This window comes from Poecilia reticulata, chromosome 14 (genome assembly GCF_904066995.2).
Source record: "Poecilia reticulata chromosome 14, P_reticulata-male-v2, whole genome shotgun sequence".
NCBI lineage: Eukaryota > Metazoa > Chordata > Actinopteri > Cyprinodontiformes > Poeciliidae > Poecilia > Poecilia reticulata.
This window is the reverse complement of record NC_088843.1, coordinates 15,691,927-15,716,630: the sequence shown is the minus strand read 5'-3', so window position 1 is coordinate 15,716,630 and position 24,704 is coordinate 15,691,927. Positions and strand designations below refer to the sequence as shown.

The 24,704-nt window shown below is 45.9% G+C and overlaps 1 protein-coding gene across 1 annotated transcript in view; it reads right to left on the bottom strand.

Moving 5' to 3' along the window:
• Nucleotides 1-41: 41 nt before the first annotated feature.
• The window catches only part of adora2b (adenosine A2b receptor), a 28,857-nt gene continuing 4,194 nt past the window's right edge, over nucleotides 42-24,704 (bottom strand). The window contains 1 exon segment of the mRNA XM_008428060.3: nucleotides 42-3,254. Within this exon segment, the coding sequence (XP_008426282.2) occupies nucleotides 2,579-3,254 (676 nt within the window). The 3' untranslated portion in view covers nucleotides 42-2,578.

Sequence of the window (24,704 nt, the reverse complement as noted above, 5' to 3'; positions counted from 1 at the left end):
AAAATCGTCACTGCTTTAAAATGTGGGAATAAAATCCGACCTTACCAATATAAACATTGCCTTTATTAACAAAATAATTCACCATACATACAGTTTGCATCATGTTAAACAGTTGTGGTTTTGTGTTGAACGAATGAACTTTCGTCCAAAAGTTGGACATCAGCTTGACCACAGTGGAGGCATTTTTCCTGATTAGTAACAGGATGGCACACAGACAAATGGGTACTTGGGAATGAAAGGCAGGAATGTTGAACTTGCCATTGTTCGCATTACCTTTTAAAATAAGAAATCAAGGCAACAGTTTGACATCAAGCAGAAAGCCAGACAGCTACAGTACTTATTGTCACACATCAGTCAACAAAGACGATAAGATAACGCTACAGTGCAGTTACAGTATAGATGTCTCCTTTGGAATGTCCCCAAACGTTGCGACACTCCTGTGTTTTAGCCCTTGAAATCAGACGGAGGTGGAAATCAAGAAACGCAGAAAGACAGAGCAGCAGCATAGACCGAGGGCTCCACATCAGAGCACTTATTTTACACCAATGAAGCACACCAAAACAGGAAATTAAAATGTCAGTGCAATGCTCATTTGAATAGTGATGACTGTCAGGTGACCTTAACGCCTTCTGGTAGTTCATACATGGCGTGACTTTGCAGAAAGACCTTCTTTTGCAGCTTAAAAGCTTTTCTTTGAATTATAATAATGCCTCTATCTCTAAAAATATTTACTTTTCACAATCTCCCTCACTGGAATCTGGATTTACTAACCTGTTTTTGTTGGCACACATAACATTACTCGGCTGAGTTAAAGTTTGTCTTAAAGATTCAAATCGTTTGTTTTCCGAAATCAAATGGCTTGTGTCTGTTCCATCTGTGGTTTTTAAGATCGACTGTGGGCGAAGGTTTGAACTCTTATACCCAAAGCAATGACAGCTATGAAGTCTTATGCAAGCCACTAAAGGGACGTGTGACCAGAACCCGGTCGACGTGGAGTTACATAAAAGACTCTGATTTGAGGTGTCATTTTGCATGTCATGGTGAAGCAGCCAAAAAGGTTCGATGCCGACGCAAAATTAGTTTAAAGGGTACGATCCGTTCTCCACTTCCTGAGCTTACGCTTGAAGAAATGCGCATCACTGTAGGCGAGTTTTGCAGCTACGCCAACTTCAACCACTTAGCCATTTCCTGTGGAACACATACAAAGGTGAGTTTGGTTTTTAGTGGTTTCAGTAAGATGCACGGCGAAGAAAAGTGGCTTGTTTCTTGTTGTTCATCCTATAATAATAATTTAAAAAATTGTATTTTGAAAGTGAGATTCTGTTAAAAGGTTATAAGCAATCTTTGCAGTCCCTTAATTTAGTATAAATCCAGATTAGTTCGCCCCATAGGCTAAAGCTAACGGCTAGTCCGTTGGAGACTTTAATCATTTAAAAACAACTCTAGCATAAAATAATCTCAGTTGTTTTCTTCAAATACTATTTAGGAACAGTTACTCTGCTATTAAGGTTTCTGCTTTGAGGACTTAGCCGTGCTGTAACTGAAGCTCAGCATTGACTTGATGTTTTATAAATGTAAACTTTAACCTATATTGAGTGGATTCTATGTGCTGGAGGCCAGAAAGGAGGAATGGTAGAGGAGTCTACAGCCATCTCTCGGTAAGGATAATAAAATCAAAACATTCATAATTGGGTTTTATATAAATGACAAGTTAGGCTTAGAAGATTTCAAGGGCATTTAAAGTAGATGGAAAATCAAATTATCATTCATGCACGTCTCGATTTTAGATAAAACTTGTCTTGAAAATGTTTTGAATGCAATTTAATGAACTGTTAAGCAGAACCTCACAATTAAAAAAAAGAACTATACCGTCACTTTATTTGAATTTTTTAGCACTCTACAAACTCGGTGCTTATTTAAGGACCCATGAGGTCAGCTTGTCTGAGAAAACTATTGGGTACTGATGAATGATACGCAGAGATTCACACTTTCACCTCAACTGCTTCCTTCCGAATTAAATTCATAAATAAATCTAAGCTGAAGAAAATGTGTCCTCCTCTCAGCAGACAGATGAAGCAAAGATCTGTGAGCTGCAGAATACCCACAGGTAAGGAAAGCTACCGCTGTACCTTCCTTTAGCTCCACAAGTACAGATGTAGCCCACACACGCACACACTTACCTTTGTTTGATCAATACATTCTCAAAGACAAGGTCTTGTAATAAATAAATTATTTTAACACTGGCACTGAATGTCAAGAGTATAAAAAACAGCAGGGCACAAAAAGAGGAGTGTTTGTAGTTGGAACGGTGAATTCAGAACAATAAATAGCATCTTGAGTTTGGATCCTCACAGTCCTACAAATCCAGTTAGCTTCAACTATTTAAACAAAAATCCTTCAACAACAACAAAAAGTTATTTAAGACTTGTAGTTGAAAACTTCACAGACCCCCATCCCAACCCAATATGATTCATAAATAAAAGTCTACATTCAAGGTGGGATTGACATCGGTTCATCTTCACATTGTTCTGTAAACATTAGAAACCTCACGCCTTGACGTTGATGGAGTCCTCCGCCTCTATAGCAGAGGGTCGATGGTCACTGTGACCTCGTCTCTGTTGCGTCTGCTGCCGTTGGAGCTGAGGTAAAGCTCCTCCTTGCGGCACAGGACGTGCCGCACCAGGATTTTGCGGAAGGTGTTCCGGAAGTCCTGAATGCGGTAAGCGTAGATGATTGGGTTGATCGCGGAGTTGGCGTGAGACAGAATGATGGCCACGTACATGACAACTGGAGGCTTGTCCAGAGCGCCGTAAAACAGCGTGAGGCAGTTGAGGATGTGGACGGGCAGCCAGCAGACGGTGAAGAGTCCCACAATGATGGAGAGGGATTTAGCGGCCCGGATCTCCTTCTGCAGCAGGCTCTTGTTCTGGTTGTCGCCGTTGCCCACACACTTGAGCTCAATCTGCCTCAGCTGCTTCCTGGCCACGGTGAAGATCTTCACGTAGATGCCCAGCATTATGAGCAGCGGCACCAGCACGCACACGAAGAAGTTAAAGTACACCATGTACTGCATGTCCACCACGCTCTCAAAGTAACACTCTTTGCAGTCCGAGTTGTTGACCGAGCTGGAGTTGTCCCAACTCGAGTCCTTCATGTTCCACCCAAAGAAGGGAATGAGGCCGATGACAAAGGAGAGGATCCATAAAATGGCTATTATCTTCCTGGCGGTCTTCCCCGTCATCAACTCCTTGTACCTGGAGAAAACAGGGCACAGGTTAGTATTATTCACAAAGGTCACAGTGATCTCACAAAACACATTTTTATCCATAACTCACAATATCTTCAAAGGTCAAAGTCACGATGAGATCATACATTCCCTGATCAATGTTCAGCTTCGTGTTCGGGGGCAGAAGCAGAGACGGTCACCGTCGCTTTCTGTTTTTCTGAGAATCAGTGGAAAAAAAGTGAGCTGAAGGTGCAAATCTGCGCCAACAGCTTGAAGATGTGTCTGAACATGTGTGATGGTTTCGAATCTCGAGAAGGCTTTATGGAAAAATGCAAACTTTGTTTTGTGGAACAAGTTTTGCAAGGAAAACAATAGTCCAGGAGAATTGTTAATTGATGTTTTGTATGCAAAATCCTGCAAATGAATTTCGCTCTTGGCTTCATTTTCTGTTGCTTATGCAGAGACAAAAGCCAGCTCTGGCTTTATCAAACCAGGAAAGCACAGATAGAGATCTGCTGCAACAACATGAATCCAAACAGTCTTGTCTTGGTCATCGTCGACCAATCTGATCTTAACACTATAGGGAAAAATGAGGATAGCAACATGCTGCAGCAGCCTGAAAAACAGGGTTTAGTCTGCAGGTGATGCTTATCAAACAACACGGTTATCTAATCATGAACAAATATCATAAATAAAACTTCATATCTGATCTGCCTGAACAACGTCATAGAGCACTTTCTAAGGAATTGGAGGTCGACAATTCCACAGAGAAAAAGCTTGTTGGAAGGGAAATGAGGATTGCTGTCACTCTTCCCAGGAAGTTCCTCCTGAGGTCAGACTGTGAAAACTTCCGTTAGCATGTTAGATTTTACAAAAACACCAGACAGGTGCGGCCTGGTTTGAAGGGTTCTTTGGAAAAAAGAAAAAAAAAAAAATCAATGTGGCGGCACAGTTGAGACACCGTGTTTGGTACGATGGTAGTAAGTTGATGCTTTGGACTTATTTTGAATGCTGTGTTGCATTTTACCGCCGATGTCGGACTTGGTTCGCACTAAAGATAGCAGAGTTCCAGTTGTCGTACTCGGACAGGTCAGTGTTTCAAAATGGTGACACCCAAGAAGACATTGTTCGTAGTACATCTTACTAACATCGTTCTCTCAAGCAAACACCACTTTTAATTTGTTCAGAGTTGCTGACCGAAACATTGATTTTAGATGCACTCTTGTGTATCTTGTAAAATAAATATGTTTCCATCACAGCTTGCCACTGTTACTGCCATAAAGAAATGCAAAGCTGGTCTTACCACTTTGCGAGGGAAGTCTGACTTCGGTTAACGTTCCAGTTGATTTCTCCGACTGGGAATTCAGAATTTCTGAGTTCTGACTACAAATGGGACACCGTGAGCTGCAGAACCGGGACTCTACAGTCATTGAATCAACCATGAGTTACACACCAAAGACTTTCTACAATCAAAACTGAACCAACTGGGCGTCTAAAGCTCAGCAGCAAATCTACAACAAACTCAAAGTGCTGCAGAAAACCAAAGTGTAGATCGCTAACAGATTAAAATTTTGGTTGCATTATCAGAGGGCTGAGCAAAACAGATGGCTACAGCTGAAATGCAATTCCTACTGACACTGCACAACAAGAAAAAGGGGGATACATGATAAACAGCTGTAAGGAAAATCTATAAATAGCTTAATGGAATCAAAGAACATGCTGTATTTTTCCATAAAGTATTTATTCTCCACAGACAGAATCTACATGCAGCCATGCTCCATGTGCCTCTGTAGGGTTAAAATGAAAGTAACAAGTCTCCTGCTTCTTTTATTCGTATATTAATGCATGCAGGTCTTGGTATGTGAACAGGAAGCAGGTGTTTTACATCTCCTCTTCTTTCAAATCTTAAGATTTGTGCTAAAATGCTCCCCGGGGTTTCAAAGTGATAACACGCATCAAAACACGACCAACAACTTGCAGTTGGTTTCTCATAAAAACCCTCCCTGGCTGAAACATGAAGCCAAAAGCAGCAGCTGCACATCAGGGCCGCATGTAGGGAAGCTGGGTGAATCATTTTGGGTTCTGTCTTGACCGTCCCGATCACGTGAACCACGCTGGGAGCCCAACATGCCTTTTCCTCAAAGTGATTCAATGGCACAGCCGCACACTAATGACTCACGAGGACGGCTGACAGGGACACGCTTCCAAACACAGGGGTCAGTCTGAGCTGGAGGTGTCACATGTAGTATGTCTGGGCTTGAGAGCTGCACACTGAATAGGGAAGAACACGGCTCTTTTCTTGGCTAACACTGAGGAGAGCTCTGAAAGGATCAGGCATTATGACTGCTGTGTGTCTGCAGACAACAGAAGAGGCCTATTTCATTAATGTGGCACACTGCAAAAACACACAATTTAATTTTTTTTGTTGTCTATTTTCTGTTGAAAATATCTCAGTACACTTAAAGTAAGAGAAAACAAACTGACTGGTAACCTTTCAGCTAGATATAGTGGCTTGTTTTAGGCCAATAATTAATTAATATCGATGAAAACATGATGACGTGTTATCGAAAACATGTCTGAGTATGGGAAGAGATGCTGATACGACTGGTCCGATATTTATATCTATCGGTCCTGACGTTGAAAAGAATTAATCTGGTATTGGTGACAATGTGTCCGATCCATAACGGCAGATCTAATCAGTCAAATTCTATGCTTTGTGCTCTTTATTGTAATGGTGACATGTGCCTGTTTTTGTTTTGACTCCATCCATGTCGTGTCCCTCATCTCCCTGATTCCCTGCAGCTGTGCCGCTCCCTGATTGCTCCCCTTCTTAAGCCTCCCTCCGCTACCTGCACACTGCCAGATTATCGAACGCTTTCAGCAAGTAGTTTCTAGCTCTTCATCCACGCCCTGTGTATTACTGCCTCGCTCTTGCCCTTTGGATTTTCCCCTTTTGCCTTCCCTTGTTGGACTACTGTTTTTGCCTACCCGGATCTCGACCCTAGCCTGTTCTCTGACGCCGCTCACGCCCACTCCCTCGGACTCTGCTATCTTCCACCTCGTGTATGACCTCGGCCCGGCTGACCAAGAACTGGATCTGGACTCTATTCCTCTGATCCCCGGTTGTGAGTACGCAGCCCTGCATCTGCGCTTCTCCCCCCGCCCCCACGCACTATCTTCCAGCTAGTGCTTCAGCTAGTTATCCTGTGTGCCGCCCTTGGCTGTCTCCAATAAAGATCTGTGGTTTTCTGCTCACTCCTGTCTCGTGGCTGATTTCGGGTCCTCCTAGTGTGCATTACAGTATAATCTGGCCACCATGGACCCGACGCCCGCGCAGGAGTGGCGCGGTACTGTAGAGAAAGCCATTACCAAGCTAGAAGCTAATATGCAGGAAATGATGACTATGCTCTCTAAGTTGTCTAGCCCCACAGCGCCTCCCAGTGCTCCGGCTCCCGCACGACAGCTGCAGCGCTTAACTCCTCCACAGGAGCCCCGTCTGTCCCCTCCTGAGGTCTTTAGTGGGGAGCCCAGCCTATGTCGCCCTTTTGTTACACAGTGTGAGATTCAGTTTGAGCTTCAGCCCAGCTCCTTCCCTTCTGAGCGAGCTAAAGTCGCCTACATGATTTCTCTATTATCTGGAAAGGCTAAGATTTGGGGTACAGCTGAGTGGCAGAGGGACACGTTCCTCTGCTACAGTTTTGATGATTTCTCCAAGGAACTAATACGTGTTTTTGATCCCTGCCTCCCAGAGAGAGAGGCAGCTAGGGGGCTCTGGAGAATTAAACAGGGCAAAAGACGCATTAATGAGTATATCATCGACTTCCACACCCTTTCTGCAGACAGTGATTGGAATGATGAAGCCTTGTGTGACGCCTTTTACCAGGGTTTGAGCGAAGGCATAAAGGATGAACTCTCCACCCGTGACCCCCTAAGGATCTGGCTGATCTGGAATCCATGGCATCCCGGATTGACCAGCGGATGCATGAAAGAAGGCTTGAAAGGGCCTCTGACCGACCTTATCCTCCACCGGGGGCCCCCTCGAGGCTCGTAACGAGGTCTCCTTTTCCCAAACCTTCTTCCTCTCCCCCCAGGACCAACCCGAACCTATGCAGATTGGTCGCTCCAGGCTGACACCGGAGGAGAGGGATCGTAGGCTCAAAAAGGGCCTGTGTTTCTACTGCGGCAGTCAGGATCATCAACTCCGTCAGTGTCCCTCGAAGAGGTTAGTTCCTTCGGTCGGTAGTGCTCTACTAAGTCAGTGCACTACAGCCGCATCTCCATTATTCACCATTAAAGCTGAAATTTCTATGCAGGGTCACTCCCTCTCCTTAGCAGCTTTTGTCGATTCTGGAGCCGACACTGAATTTATGGATGCTGAGCTAGCTCGCTCTCTCCAGTTGAATTTAAAACAAAGTACTCGCAAGTCTGTGGTCCAGGCAATTGATGGTCATGTTTTACACCAGGTCAAGTTGGAGACAGAGCCAGTCCGACTGATCGTGGGAGGGAATCATCAGGAATCCATCTCCTTTCTTATCATCAACTCTCCTAAGATCCCTGTAATTCTTGGTGCCACCTGGTTGAGACTGCACAACCCGCACATAGACTGGGAGCAGGGTTTGGTCCTTGGCTGGAGCCCTCGTTGTCTTTCCTCCTGTCTTCAAGCTGCCAATCATCCTGGGCCTGTACTCCAGGGTCCCCGGCTCTGGACCCTGTACTTTCAGGGATCCCCAAGGACTACCACGACCTTAAAGAGGTCTTCAGTAAACATCATGCTACTTCTCTGCCACCTCATCGCCCCTACGACTGCGCCATCAACCTGCTTCCTGGCACCTCACCCCCCAAGGGACGTCTGTACCCACTATCTGTCCCTGAAGACCGAGCCATGCGGGACTACATTGGGGAGGCCCTCCAGGCAGGAATCATTCGCCCTTCTTCATCTCCTGCTGGCGCAGGGTTTTTCTTTGTAGGTAAAAAGGATGGTTCACTCCGTCCCTGTATTGACTATAGAGGGCTTAATGACATTACGATCAAGAATCGTTATCCCCTCCCACTCACTAACACTGCATTCGAATGCATCCAAGGTGCTAACATCTTCACAAGGTTGGATCTGAGAAATGCGTACCATCTGGTGCGTATTCGGGAGGGGGATGAATGGAAGACTGCCTTCAACACCCCTACTGGGCACTACGAATACTTGGTGATGCCTTTTGGTTTGACTAATGCACCCGCAGTCTTTCAGGCCCTTGTGAATGATGTCCTTAGAGACGTGATTGGTCTCTATGTTTTTGTCTATTTGGATGACATCCTGGTTTTCTCTAAGGATCTTCCCTCACATATCACCCATGTTCGTTCTGTGCTCCTTCGTCTACTGCAAAATAAATTATTTGTCAAACCTGAGAAGTGTGAATTTCATGTTTCCCAGACTACCTTCTTAGGTTTTCTGGTCTCCCCCAACAAGCTATCCATGGAGGACCGCAAGGTTTCCGCTGTTCTGAATTGGCCAACACCACAAGACCGTAAGCAGCTCAGAAGGTTTCTAGGTTTTGCTAATTTCTATCGCCGTTTCATTCGCAACTACAGTACTATTGCTTCTCCACTTCATGCCCTAACCTCTCCCAAGTCTCGTTTTCAGTGGAATCCTAGAGCGGAGGAGGCTTTCCAAAGACTCAAACACCTATTCTCCTCCGCACCTGTTCTCCATTCTCCGGACCTGAGTCGTCAGTTCATTGTGGAGGTCGACGCCTCTGAGTCTGGGGTCGGCGCGATCCTTAGCCAGAGGTATGAGGATGGTAAGATTCATCCTTGCGCCTTCTTTTCCAGAGTCCTCTCCTCGGCTGAGCGCAACTACGATGTAGGGGACCGGGAGTTACTGGCCGTTAAACTGGCATTGGAGGAATGGAGACACTGGCTAGAGGGAGCCAAGGAACCCTTCCTAGTGTGGACTGACCATAAAAACCTCCAGTACCTCAAGACTGCCAAGAGACTCAACACCAGGCAAGCCAGGTGGGCCCTTTTCTTCTCCCGCTTTGCGTTCTCCTTGTCCTACAGACCGGGCTCCAAGAATGTGAAGCCGGATGCGTTGTCCAGGATTCATGAACCCCTGAGTAAACCTTTGACTTCTGGAGATTTTATTCTTCCTAAGTCTGTTCGACTGGCAGTAACCCACCTTGAGGTTGAGAACCGGGTCCGGGAGGCCAACCGACAACAACGGGTTCCCCCAGGCTGTCCTCCCCGCCGTCTATTCGTCCCTGACCATCTTGTAGCTGAGGTACTCAAGCTTTGCCATGTATCTAAATTGTTTTGTCACCCTGGTGTAGCCAGAACCCTGAAGGTGATCCAGACACGCTTTTGGTGGAGGAACATGGCCAAGGATGTCAAGGAGTTTGTCTCTGCCTGCCGGGTCTGCTCCCAGGCTAAGCCATCTCGCCGACCCCCTTCGGGGCTTCTTCACCCTCTACCTATTCCCCACCGGCCTTGGTCTCATATTTCAATGGACTTCATCACTGGCTTACCCACCTCCAACAGGTACACCACCATACTAACCATAGTCGATCGATTCTCCAAGATGACTCACCTGGTTCCCCTAGTGAAGTTGCCCTCCTCCAAGGAGTTGAGTGAAGTCCTTGCCAGGGAGGTGTTCCGCCTTCATGGGCTTCCTGTAGACATCGTCTCTGACCGTGGTCCTCAATTTGTCTCACGTTTTTGGAAGGAGTTTTGTGGACAGTTGGGAATCCAGGTGAGTCTCTCCTCTGGTTTCCATCCACAGTCTGATGGCCAGACTGAACGTCTCAACCAAGAGGTGGAGATCAAACTTCGCATGCTCTGCGAACAAGACCCTACCAATTGGGTACAGAATCTGCCGTGGGTGGAGCATGCTATCAATTCTCTTCCCTCCAGTGCCACGGGGTTATCTCCCTTCCATACCGTTTATGGTTTCCAACCACCAGTTTTCTCCTTGCAGGAACGGGCTGCCATGGTTCCCTCTGCCCATGCCTCAGCCAGGAGGTGCCTTAAGGTATGGAGAAGGGCCCGCAGGGCACTCTTAACTACTTCTGCCATATATTCTAGATCTGCCAACCGACACAGGATCCCGGCCCCCGCTTATCTGGTTGGGCAAAAGGTATGGCTGTCAACCAGGGACCTTCCGCTTCGGATGGTGAACAGGAAGCTGGCTCCACGTTTCGTCGGACCATTTCCCATCTCCAAGGTGATTAACCCGGTGGCCGTCCGTCTCCGGCTGCCTGCTTCCCTGAGGGTCCATCCCACCTTCCATGTCTCACGCATCAAGCCTGTCTCCGCATCCCGATTTGTGCCCTCCTCCGGACCCCCTCCTCCCGCCCGAATCTTCGCTGGGGGGCCTGTCTACACGGTGAGGCGTCTTCTCAAGTCCAGACGATGGGGCCGTGGAGTCCATTACCTGGTGGATTGGGAGGGTTATGGACCTGAGGAGCGGTCGTGGGTTCCGTCCCGCCACATTGTGGACAAGGCTCTCATCCGGAGTTTCCATCGTGATCACCCCGACCAGCCTGGTGGTCCTTCAGGAGCCGGACCTTGAGGAGGGGGTACTGTAATGGTGACATGTGCCTGTTTTTGTTTTGACTCCATCCATGTCGTGTCCCTCATCTCCCTGATTCCCTGCAGCTGTGCCGCTCCCTGATTGCTCCCCTTCTTAAGCCTCCCTCCGCTACCTGCACACTGCCAGATTATCGAACGCTTTCAGCAAGTAGTTTCTAGCTCTTCATCCACGCCCTGTGTATTACTGCCTCGCTCTTGCCCTTTGGATTTTCCCCTTTTGCCTTCCCTTGTTGGACTACTGTTTTTGCCTACCCGGATCTCGACCCTAGCCTGTTCTCTGACGCCGCTCACGCCCACTCCCTCGGACTCTGCTATCTTCCACCTCGTGTATGACCTCGGCCCGGCTGACCAAGAACTGGATCTGGACTCTATTCCTCTGATCCCCGGTTGTGAGTACGCAGCCCTGCATCTGCGCTTCTCCCCCCGCCCCCACGCACTATCTTCCAGCTAGTGCTTCAGCTAGTTATCCTGTGTGCCGCCCTTGGCTGTCTCCAATAAAGATCTGTGGTTTTCTGCTCACTCCTGTCTCGTGGCTGATTTCGGGTCCTCCTAGTGTGCATTACAGTATAATCTGGCCACCATGGACCCGACGCCCGCGCAGGAGTGGCGCGGTACTGTAGAGAAAGCCATTACCAAGCTAGAAGCTAATATGCAGGAAATGATGACTATGCTCTCTAAGTTGTCTAGCCCCACAGCGCCTCCCAGTGCTCCGGCTCCCGCACGACAGCTGCAGCGCTTAACTCCTCCACAGGAGCCCCGTCTGTCCCCTCCTGAGGTCTTTAGTGGGGAGCCCAGCCTATGTCGCCCTTTTGTTACACAGTGTGAGATTCAGTTTGAGCTTCAGCCCAGCTCCTTCCCTTCTGAGCGAGCTAAAGTCGCCTACATGATTTCTCTATTATCTGGAAAGGCTAAGATTTGGGGTACAGCTGAGTGGCAGAGGGACACGTTCCTCTGCTACAGTTTTGATGATTTCTCCAAGGAACTAATACGTGTTTTTGATCCCTGCCTCCCAGAGAGAGAGGCAGCTAGGGGGCTCTGGAGAATTAAACAGGGCAAAAGACGCATTAATGAGTATATCATCGACTTCCACACCCTTTCTGCAGACAGTGATTGGAATGATGAAGCCTTGTGTGACGCCTTTTACCAGGGTTTGAGCGAAGGCATAAAGGATGAACTCTCCACCCGTGACCCCCTAAGGATCTGGCTGATCTGGAATCCATGGCATCCCGGATTGACCAGCGGATGCATGAAAGAAGGCTTGAAAGGGCCTCTGACCGACCTTATCCTCCACCGGGGGCCCCCTCGAGGCTCGTAACGAGGTCTCCTTTTCCCAAACCTTCTTCCTCTCCCCCCAGGATCAACCCGAACCTATGCAGATTGGTCGCTCCAGGCTGACACCGGAGGAGAGGGATCGTAGGCTCAAAAAGGGCCTGTGTTTCTACTGCGGCAGTCAGGATCATCAACTCCGTCAGTGTCCCTCGAAGAGGTTAGTTCCTTCGGTCGGTAGTGCTCTACTAAGTCAGTGCACTACAGCCGCATCTCCATTATTCACCATTAAAGCTGAAATTTCTATGCAGGGTCACTCCCTCTCCTTAGCAGCTTTTGTCGATTCTGGAGCCGACACTGAATTTATGGATGCTGAGCTAGCTCGCTCTCTCCAGTTGAATTTAAAACAAAGTACTCGCAAGTCTGTGGTCCAGGCAATTGATGGTCATGTTTTACACCAGGTCAAGTTGGAGACAGAGCCAGTCCGACTGATCGTGGGAGGGAATCATCAGGAATCCATCTCCTTTCTTATCATCAACTCTCCTAAGATCCCTGTAATTCTTGGTGCCACCTGGTTGAGACTGCACAACCGCACATAGACTGGGAGCAGGGTTTGGTCCTTGGCTGGAGCCCTCGTTGTCTTTCCTCCTGTCTTCAAGCTGCCAATCATCCTGGGCCTGTACTCCAGGGTCCCCCGGCTCTGGACCCTGTACTTTCAGGGATCCCCAAGGACTACCACGACCTTAAAGAGGTCTTCAGTAAACATCATGCTACTTCTCTGCCACCTCATCGCCCCTACGACTGCGCCATCAACCTGCTTCCTGGCACCTCACCCCCAAGGGACGTCTGTACCCACTATCTGTCCCTGAAGACCGAGCCATGCGGGACTACATTGGGGAGGCCCTCCAGGCAGGAATCATTCGCCCTTCTTCATCTCCTGCTGGCGCAGGGTTTTTCTTTGTAGGTAAAAAGGATGGTTCACTCCGTCCCTGTATTGACTATAGAGGGCTTAATGACATTACGATCAAGAATCGTTATCCCCTCCCACTCACTAACACTGCATTCGAATGCATCCAAGGTGCTAACATCTTCACAAGGTTGGATCTGAGAAATGCGTACCATCTGGTGCGTATTCGGGAGGGGGATGAATGGAAGACTGCCTTCAACACCCCTACTGGGCACTACGAATACTTGGTGATGCCTTTTGGTTTGACTAATGCACCCGCAGTCTTTCAGGCCCTTGTGAATGATGTCCTTAGAGACGTGATTGGTCTCTATGTTTTTGTCTATTTGGATGACATCCTGGTTTTCTCTAAGGATCTTCCCTCACATATCACCCATGTTCGTTCTGTGCTCCTTCGTCTACTGCAAAATAAATTATTTGTCAAACCTGAGAAGTGTGAATTTCATGTTTCCCAGACTACCTTCTTAGGTTTTCTGGTCTCCCCCAACAAGCTATCCATGGAGGACCGCAAGGTTTCCGCTGTTCTGAATTGGCCAACACCACAAGACCGTAAGCAGCTCAGAAGGTTTCTAGGTTTTGCTAATTTCTATCGCCGTTTCATTCGCAACTACAGTACTATTGCTTCTCCACTTCATGCCCTAACCTCTCCCAAGTCTCGTTTTCAGTGGAATCCTAGAGCGGAGGAGGCTTTCCAAAGACTCAAACACCTATTCTCCTCCGCACCTGTTCTCCATTCTCCGGACCTGAGTCGTCAGTTCATTGTGGAGGTCGACGCCTCTGAGTCTGGGGTCGGCGCGATCCTTAGCCAGAGGTATGAGGATGGTAAGATTCATCCTTGCGCCTTCTTTTCCAGAGTCCTCTCCTCGGCTGAGCGCAACTACGATGTAGGGGACCGGGAGTTACTGGCCGTTAAACTGGCATTGGAGGAATGGAGACACTGGCTAGAGGGAGCCAAGGAACCCTTCCTAGTGTGGACTGACCATAAAAACCTCCAGTACCTCAAGACTGCCAAGAGACTCAACACCAGGCAAGCCAGGTGGGCCCTTTTCTTCTCCCGCTTTGCGTTCTCCTTGTCCTACAGACCGGGCTCCAAGAATGTGAAGCCGGATGCGTTGTCCAGGATTCATGAACCCCTGAGTAAACCTTTGACTTCTGGAGATTTTATTCTTCCTAAGTCTGTTCGACTGGCAGTAACCCACCTTGAGGTTGAGAACCGGGTCCGGGAGGCCAACCGACAACAACGGGTTCCCCCAGGCTGTCCTCCCCGCCGTCTATTCGTCCCTGACCATCTTGTAGCTGAGGTACTCAAGCTTTGCCATGTATCTAAATTGTTTTGTCACCCTGGTGTAGCCAGAACCCTGAAGGTGATCCAGACACGCTTTTGGTGGAGGAACATGGCCAAGGATGTCAAGGAGTTTGTCTCTGCCTGCCGGGTCTGCTCCCAGGCTAAGCCATCTCGCCGACCCCCTTCGGGGCTTCTTCACCCTCTACCTATTCCCCACCGGCCTTGGTCTCATATTTCAATGGACTTCATCACTGGCTTACCCACCTCCAACAGGTACACCACCATACTAACCATAGTCGATCGATTCTCCAAGATGACTCACCTGGTTCCCCTAGTGAAGTTGCCCTCCTCCAAGGAGTTGAGTGAAGTCCTTGCCAGGGAGGTGTTCCGCCTTCATGGGCTTCCTGTAGACATCGTCTCTGACCGTGGTCCTCAATTTGTCTCACGTTTTTGGAAGGAGTTTTGTGGACAGTTGGGAATCCAGGTGAGTCTCTCCTCTGGTTTCCATCCACAGTCTGATGGCCAGACTGAACGTCTCAACCAAGAGGTGGAGATCAAACTTCGCATGCTCTGCGAACAAGACCCTACCAATTGGGTACAGAATCTGCCGTGGGTGGAGCATGCTATCAATTCTCTTCCCTCCAGTGCCACGGGGTTATCTCCCTTCCATACCGTTTATGGTTTCCAACCACCAGTTTTCTCCTTGCAGGAACGGGCTGCCATGGTTCCCTCTGCCCATGCCTCAGCCAGGAGGTGCCTTAAGGTATGGAGAAGGGCCCGCAGGGCACTCTTAACTACTTCTGCCATATATTCTAGATCTGCCAACCGACACAGGATCCCGGCCCCCGCTTATCTGGTTGGGCAAAAGGTATGGCTGTCAACCAGGGACCTTCCGCTTCGGATGGTGAACAGGAAGCTGGCTCCACGTTTCGTCGGACCATTTCCCATCTCCAAGGTGATTAACCCGGTGGCCGTCCGTCTCCGGCTGCCTGCTTCCCTGAGGGTCCATCCCACCTTCCATGTCTCACGCATCAAGCCTGTCTCCGCATCCCGATTTGTGCCCTCCTCCGGACCCCCTCCTCCCGCCCGAATCTTCGCTGGGGGCCTGTCTACACGGTGAGGCGTCTTCTCAAGTCCAGACGATGGGGCCGTGGAGTCCATTACCTGGTGGATTGGGAGGGTTATGGACCTGAGGAGCGGTCGTGGGTTCCGTCCCGCCACATTGTGGACAAGGCGGTCATCCGGAGGTTCCATCGTGATCACCCCGACCAGCCTGGTGGTCCTTCAGGAGCCGGACCTTGAGGAGGGGGTACTGTAATGGTGACATGTGCCTGTTTTTGTTTTGACTCCATCCATGTCGTGTCCCTCATCTCCCTGATTCCCTGCAGCTGTGCCGCTCCCTGATTGCTCCCCTTCTTAAGCCTCCCTCCGCTACCTGCACACTGCCAGATTATCGAACGCTTTCAGCAAGTAGTTTCTAGCTCTTCATCCACGCCCTGTGTATTACTGCCTCGCTCTTGCCCTTTGGATTTTCCCCTTTTGCCTTCCCTTGTTGGACTACTGTTTTTGCCTACCCGGATCTCGACCCTAGCCTGTTCTCTGACGCCGCTCACGCCCACTCCCTCGGACTCTGCTATCTTCCACCTCGTGTATGACCTCGGCCCGGCTGACCAAGAACTGGATCTGGACTCTATTCCTCTGATCCCCGGTTGTGAGTACGCAGCCCTGCATCTGCGCTTCTCCCCCCGCCCCCACGCACTATCTTCCAGCTAGTGCTTCAGCTAGTTATCCTGTGTGCCGCCCTTGGCTGTCTCCAATAAAGATCTGTGGTTTTCTGCTCACTCCTGTCTCGTGGCTGATTTCGGGTCCTCCTAGTGTGCATTACACTTTATGATACTTTATTATTTACTTTACATTACATTTGGAGTTCCTAATTGTACTTCCTGAACCATTTGAAAGTTTAGATTTTTGTCCAAAGTAGTCAATCTGTTGCTTTTGTCAGTTTCTTTGTTATTTATCTTACATTGGCCGCTATACTTCTAATTGCACTGTTTTTTTTTATTAGATGTTTGACCAAGCTTGTGAAGCTATTGTTGTATTTAAGTTCTATATTGGTGCAGAGTTACCTAATGAATTTATAATCCAGTGCATTTATGTCTGCGCTTAAAAAAATTAATGTTTTAAGTCAATACTACACGGTTTTTCTGTATCGGATCGGTATTGGCCGATACTAAACCTCAGATTTCTGTATCGTTATTGGAAATTTAAAAAAAGTGGATTGTGCATCTCAGGTATAAGTGAAATTGTCTCCCAGTGGATTTAGTACTTTTTTAATCAATATTAAGGAATTGTTGACTTATAACAAGCTCTTAAATCTTGCAAAAAAGTGAGTTTAAGTTAGTTTTGTTTTATTTTGAGTGTACCAAGATATTTGCACTAGAAACTAGGAAATAAAAATAGATTTGGGTTTTTTGCAGTTTTCTCCCACTTTACAATTAAATCTTACTTTTGGTCTGTCACATACAATCTCAATAAAATACATTGAGCTTTTCTGTGTATAACATGGAAAAGTTCACAGCCTTTTACAAGGCTTTGTTTCGTAATTCCTCAGGCAGCACTTCCTGGATTCGGTCTCCACATTAACTGGATGGAACAATAGCATAATATGATGATAAATGAACAATCGTTTTATGCTGCGGTGATGGAAATGTGGATTTAATCTGGGCTTCGTGACAGAAAATTACTGCTCCTGTTTTACAGGGAATTTGATTGTAAAACAAAAGTCAGGTTACCATAACAGCAGAAATTATTTTTAATCATTATCCCGTTCTGCCCCTGCCTTTTTATAATTCTGATCGCTACGAGTTTATGAGCCCTGGCTCTGTCCTGTGACCCCTGCTGGGGGCCCAGCGGGACGCTCCAGGGGGCATGAATAATAAAAACACGCTACCCAAAGCGGCCCAGCAGAGGAAACCCAGGAGTTCATCATGACCTGCGCTCTTCCTTCATTACCCACAACATCCTGCTGTTGGTCTCCGTCGCCCGCTCCGTCTTTCTTTTAATCACTGAGTACAACGGCGAGTGTGGGATCAGTTTCCCAGAGGGCCCATCTCCTGAACACCGCTCCCCACTCTCCGTGGAGACAGCGAGCAAACCAGCGGCTGAACGGATTAGTCCTGGCATGACGACAGCCCGCCGGCATCTATCTTTGTTCTGCTTTCTTCTCCAAACTCCGCTTCCTCAGCCCCCAGGGGCCACCGACCTCTGCCACGCCACACACAAACATGGCCTGATCACTCCCAACATCCACTTTAAAGTCCAGCTGCGTCCACAGCAAAAGCCCCACAAACTGTCCAACAGATGACAGCAAAGTGTTTGTCACTGACCTGGACAACCTCTCAATCATATCAACTCCCTTCAGATTGTTTCTACAAACTGACTGGTGAGAAGAAAACTGGTGCAAAGTTCCTGCAGGAGACAAAGTCTCTGCTGTAAATCTGTCCACAGATCTTCACTGAGTCTTCTGATTAAATACTATAACCACGGCCTGAGTAATAAACCAACCACGAGCTTCCCAACTCCCAGTGATGCTCTAAAGACTACAACAGCAATAATATAGCACAGTATATTACTAAAACTTAGTTTATCTGTTTTAAAGACCTTTAATGAGATATTGAGAACCTAAAAGAGTCCAGAGATTTCTCCAGCTGCGTAGCGTAGCTGCATTAAAGAAGCCAGCTAACTAGCATTGTTAAACAAAGTAAGCTAATCAGCTAGCTTCTTTTGATGTTAACCTTTTGCTAGCTTTCAAATTCGACAAATAACTGTAATTTCCAGACAGAGCCATGTTGTGGAGAAAATACGTCTCGCAATAGGCTTTTAAAAAGTACTAAATTTACCAAGTGCTTTAAGTCTGTGTATAAAAATCAAAATAAGTAGCATAACATTAAGATGCCTACTAATCAATATGTTCTGTTGTTTGAACAGCAGAAGGAATAACCTCAATTTTCCATATGTATAAGCAGTCTGTGTAACTAAAGGTATACTAACCTTTGAACAACGATTCAGAGGTTAATAAAGTAAAAGTTTTTATAAGCAGCCATAAGATTTGCTTCTCTTAAAGGTGTTTTAAGACAGTAGTAGTGAACTCGGTTGGCCCGTCTTAGCTTTAGTTTCCGGGATCAACTAATCTGGATTCAGTCTCCATGTGTAGTTATTTAAAATAGGCAACATAGTAACTGTTTATGATCTTTTCACATCATTCCCGATTGAGTCCCGACTGAAAACGCATTCAATTTGAGAGAGTCACTCATTCGCTACCTGAGCAGAACTAAACCTTGTGGTCTACAAGGCAGACTTTAAGCAGACACATCAGGCACAGCTTGAGATAAAATCCTCTCAGCAGCAGCTCGTCAATTAAAGGGAACAAAGCAGCGTTTAACAAACAGAGAGAAACAAATGGTTGATCATGGTTATCGCTGCTCAGAAACACAGATCAGTTGCAGGAGGCAACGTTAAATAGATCTGCTCTGTTAAGTTTCTAAAGCAGCAGAGAAATGCAGTGATAAATGAAACTGATTACATCACGCTCTCTCAATAGTGAAGCAGGTTTTAGGTTTTCTATGACTTTGAACGGAGGATTAATTTCGAGGCTTTCCTGAAGCTGAAGGAATTTCCCCTCATTGGTGAAAATGTCATCGCTGATGGGGGTCGACCTCATCATGCCAGGCTCAAGTCACTTCCAGACTCGATTTCTCTGCTGACTGATTTATTGCCTTTTAGATTCTTTCACCACAGTGATTCAAATTTTTTTGCAATTTTACATGAAATTGACAGAAGTTTAACATCTGCGATAAGATGAAACAAACCAAGAATTTAGCTCTGCTTAAGATGCAATCTTAATCAAAGACACATTATCTAGTTAAAACAACAAAAGTCTCTAAATATTGACAGATTAGCATATTTTCTTTTGTAGTTTAGTTGAAAGTATCCTAAATGCATATTTTGTAATTTAGACTAGTGTCTTAGTTTATTTAAAAGTTTATTACATCACTAGTAGTTTTTTTCCTTCTCAAAATTAATCCTAGTCAATATTTATCTACTTATTAAATAGACAAAATTTGAATATTTAATAGGATGTTGTGGAAGTATTCATGCTCCACCTCTGTGTACGTTACAACCACACACTTCAGTGTATCTTATTGCCGTTTTACGTAATAAATTAACACAACGTAGAAAAAGATTGTGAAGCTGAAGCTCAATAATACTTGCCAAAATTTTGTCATTGGTTTCCTGGCAGCCAGAATTAACTCCCTCCAGATGTCACCTGATGCGTAAACTGAGTCGACTTGTTTAACGTCTCGGTTTAAATCCAGATATTTTCTGAACTGAACAAGCAGCTTCGTTAAGACCAGAGCAGGCAGGTCAGGGTTAGGACAGAGTACGATCTCACTGCGCACCGTTTATTCAGCCGTATAAATAACGGAAAGTTTGGCTGCAGAGACAAAACCATCAAGGTAAGCAGAGGATAAATCAGAGGCTTTAAAGATCTGCAGAGGTCAGAATAAAGCGGATAAAGATCTGCAGTTGTTCACTGAAGCAATTCGACCCAAGAAGGGCTAAATACAAATGTTTGCCACACTTTTCAGATTTATTGTGAAAACAATAGAAAACCAGGTGCTATTCCAACCTCATGAGGAGAAAAAGACATTACCAATGCTTTTAGTGTCTAATTCAATGGAAAATATTGCAGGAATAAAAGGAAAAACTGTTAAAAACTTGCATTTGTTGTTGAGTCTAAATTTTAAAATATTAGCTGTTTCTTTTTAATTAATAGCCAAAGTTATGAAAATCCAAAAAGCCCGTTATGGCTCCAGAGCTGCAGGCTGTAAACTCCTCTACCATTCCTCCTTTCTGGCCTCCAGCACATAGAATCCACTCAATATAGGTTAAAGTTTACATTTATAAAACATCAAATCAATGCTGAGCTTCAGTTACAGCACGGCTAAAACTCCCACAGGCTGTCGTCAACCTGGCTTCAGATGTGACAAGCGGGTGGATTCCCTTCCATCTGACTCACATCGCCCCTTTTTTCACACAGTTTTCACTTTGTTGACAACACTAGCTGTCTCCTAAACGGAAATCTAGTTCAAAGCTGAAGTGAGAAGGCAAGCTTTCATCTTACGATAAGCAACACTGACATTCATGTCATAACAAAATGGCTAATCATGTAAAAGACTACTGTTTTTTTTATTTTATTAAAATGTTATGTTATTCCTTCATCAAAAACCTATCTGGAGTGTTGCCTTGACTCTTTCATTCTGTCAGACTGCCCCAGGGCAGCTGTGGCTACTATCCAGTAGCTTGCCACCATCAGCTTGTGAACGTGTGAGTGAACGTGTGAATGCCTGAATGTCGTGTGAAGCGCTTTGGGATCCTCTGAATCTCCCGTGGCAACCACTCAGTCGTGAAACAGCGTCGCCTTTGAGATGCAGTTCCTCCTTTGAGCTGCCGTCCTCCCAAACTAAACTCCTTCAGACTAGCTAGCATCAATTAGCAAACACTGGTGGAACTGCATCTGCTGAACTCACTATAGGAGCTACTAATCAGAGCAACACTGGTAAAAACGTTAAAGGGTTAACCGAGGAACGATGTTGTGATGACTTCCTGAAGGTGGAGTTTCAAAAAGAGGAGGACTTGCTTAACTCTTTCATGCATGAATTATGGTCCTTTGTGTCAGGATTTTTTTCCAATTTTTTATTTTCTTAAGACATAATTTATTTATTTATTTTTTTAGGTGATCAATTGTAATTTTCTCCAAATACAAAGTTGTTATTTGAAAAATACATCAGTAGTATTGTTCTTTAGGCGTTATCTGATGTCAATATTTTTTTTACCTGCCAGAGTTGTCTACAGCAGAAGGAGGGACCGGGTCGGTGTGCTTTTTTTGTCTGTCAGCCATATTGGATTTAACCAAAATAATTTCTTTCATTTACAGCTGATGGCCAGCAGTTGATAGTGTATTTTATGATGCAATAAGTGTCCAATTCAGTGATCTGTGTGCATTTATAACATAAAAATCCGCAAGAAGCACAAGAACATGGCTTTTAGACAGCTGTCCACATTAGTGACCACTATGCATGAAAGGGTTAAAGAGACAAAGGCCCAATTTCAAGATGCTAAATTACAGTCAAATTTCTTTCAAGTTATATTTAATATATATAGAGCATCTTTAAAACAACCGAAGGCAACAGTGGCTTGATTGTGTTACAAAATGGCACTAAGAGCCTGGGAAACACTAACAAAATCACGGTGAGATGAACAGCAAAGATATATAATCGTAAGAAAACCAAGAAACCCACAATCACACCCACTCCTCTGCAACAACACAGAGCCACACACTCTGCAAGGCTTTTCATCTCACTGCAGCTCATTGCTTTATGTCACAGCTGAGCCTTAGAGATGCAGCACTCATCGACTCACGGCTCATTCTGCGTCCCGAAGCTGCACCTTTTCCCATCGTTGTCCGTGTGACGAACCCACAAATATGGATCGGGTGTTTTGAAGTCCAGCCACCAGCAGAGTTTCACCTCGTTCTTCAACTCCAAATCCGCTTCATCGCCTTACGAAGCCGCGACGCAGACACCTTCATCTCCGCAAAGCACGACCCAGTGACACTGTGTTTGTCTGAGTCGGACACCTGGGGCAGAGCGAGGTGTCATTTTCTCTGACTGGGGTCCGCAGATGAGGGTACAGATAATTCTTAGGAGTTGTCTGGTGTGTCTGAGTTGATCTCAGAAAGCAGCCAGAGGGCCTGTTTCTGAGAAGTAAGAACAACAGGACTGGAGTTGGGCTGGGGGAAGCGCTGAGTGCGTGTTGTGGCTCGGCTATCTTGAAGCATCTGGCCTCTCTGCTCCATAAAAGCTTCTATCTGGGACAGAGTCATGGCGTTTCCAGGCCTGCAAACTGACCAGACTCGCACACCAACGCCTCTGGACGTGTCATTTGAGCTCAACATACGCACTGATCTTATTTTCTGCATATAGAGTCTGCAGCTGTGTGGGTAGCATAACCCACACAGGTACCCGTGAAAAAAAAAAAGTGTTTCCTCCTTACAGATTTCTTTTGTTTCTGTTTTTCGTGGCAGAGCTGTCAAGCGTTTGCAACAGCTAACAATAAGTCTTTTCCGCCATGTTGGAGGAGTTCTGGCTTGCTGTTTTAATTCAGCCGTGTTGGAGAGTTTTGTTTAAAGCTGCGGTGTGTAACATTAATAACATGTTAACAGATAATCTGCGGGGGAGGGGGGAATAAAAAATTGAGCTCCTCTAACCCCTAACCCTCTCGCTGTGGCTCTATCGGCAGAAATCTGCAGAAATACACAGCTTGGTCAAGAACAAACAATCAGGGGGGGCGCTGTGGTGGCACAGGGCCGAAGCACAGCCCACATATGGAGGCATTATTCCTAGAAGAGGATGACACAGGTTCGATTCCCAGCATGGTGACCTTTGCCCCCTCTCTCATTACCTACGTTCCTGTCTGGCCACTCTCAAATAAAGGTCACTAGAGCCAATAAAGCCTTAAAAAAAACGAAAGCTATAGAAAAAAACAATCAGACCCAGCCAGCACAGACCGAGCCAGCAGCGCGTACACATGTGTGACTGACAGCGCTGAAACTCTCCTCCTGCCTCTGGTTGGTTGTTTTTGTTTGGGAGCAGAGCATTTCTGCAGATGGTGATAACAGCACTGGGAGGAAGTTGATTTTTTTCACAGATCATCTGTCTCATACTGTCAGGACGTAGTGAGAGTTTTAACAAATATGCAAAAAAAACAAACAAAAAAAACATATTCTTGTAAAAGCTGCATACTGCAGCTGTCAGTTCACTCCACAACATTTTCAGGTCAGATTGTAAGAACATTTTAACATCAGCTTATGTCACTTTGATTCTTAACACCTTGCATAGAAACCCTACAGTTCAGAGTCAAAGAAAGCAGGAAAAGCTAAGTTCACATCACGGTATCTGTAACAAAAGTTCCAGATTGCTGTTGTGTGATCTGTAACTGCTTTTATGTTTTGACAGAGATAGCTGCGGTGGAGACAGACGCATGGAAGCGTATTACCATGAACAAGCATGAACAAGTTCAGAATGTGCAAAAGTCTCCAGGTTTTTTCCTTCGTGTTGCTCTGCTAAACCGGAGAGATCCCTACGTGGCATTGCTGTTCCATCTGTCTTTTGTTTATTTATTTTTTTTATATTTGGCAGTGATGTGTTGGTAGTTTTTATTTTAGCTCTTTCAGTCACGTTGTCAGAAAAGCTAGACTTCTTTGGCATCAAAACCAAAACAAAAAGGTTGATCGTGATTGAACAGGTGGGTTGGTATATTTCTCATAAGCTGCTTTGGATATATTTTGCCCTAACAAATGAAATCATAATTTTAAAACAAGTTTTTGTTCATTTTCGATATAAAAATTTGAAGTGTTGAAACGACTAATCGGATTAATCACGATTAACCTATTATTGAAACAATCGTCAACTTTAATAATCGATTAATTGTTAACTGGGATATACAGAAAAAAATGCCATTTGGTGAAAAAAAAAAACATATTCAGAGCAAGTAGTTTAGCCAAAACTGTACAGAAATATATTTAATATAAAAACACCTTTGACTGTAAATATGTTTTGGCCAAAACTCCTCGAGAAAAATTGCTTTAGCTGCACCCGGTTCAGGAATGCAACGTTATTGCATTTTAGGCAATAAAAAGTTCATTTCCTTATTTAAAAATGTATTTTTAATATTGTTTAAAAATACTTAAGTGGTTTAATTGTCAGAATAGTCGACAGGTTAATCGATTACTAAAACAACCATTAGAAAAATAGTTTGATTAAAAACAAAAACTCGTAGAGACTCCTCAGTGCCCACAAAGCAAAACTTTTCAGAATGAGAACTTTTCTGCAGGATTCTTTGGGTGTTTTTATGCTCTCAGAGTAACAACAGTCACTCCCCCACCCACACTTACTTTTGCGTGGGGGGGAAGTGACAGGTTTGGCTCTGTGGGTCAAAAATAGATGTACAAACGGGGGACTTTACAAGCCGCTCGCTTGTAAAGTCCAGCTTCTAAACTCGGGATGAAAGGCAACTTTCATCGCGAGTTTGTGTCAGACTGTCCTCTCTTGCCGGGGTTTTTGAGCCTAATGGAAATGACAGAGGATCCGACGCGGCACGAACAGCCCGACAGCTCGCCGACACGGCCCAAAAACAACACCACCTGCAGACAGACGCTTCCCATCTGATCACAAAGCTGCTGCTCCTCAATTCATGGAAATATCAAGCAGCACCACGCTGTCCCTGCTGGCAGCTCGATCTGTCCGTTTCAGTTTTCACGAGGACAC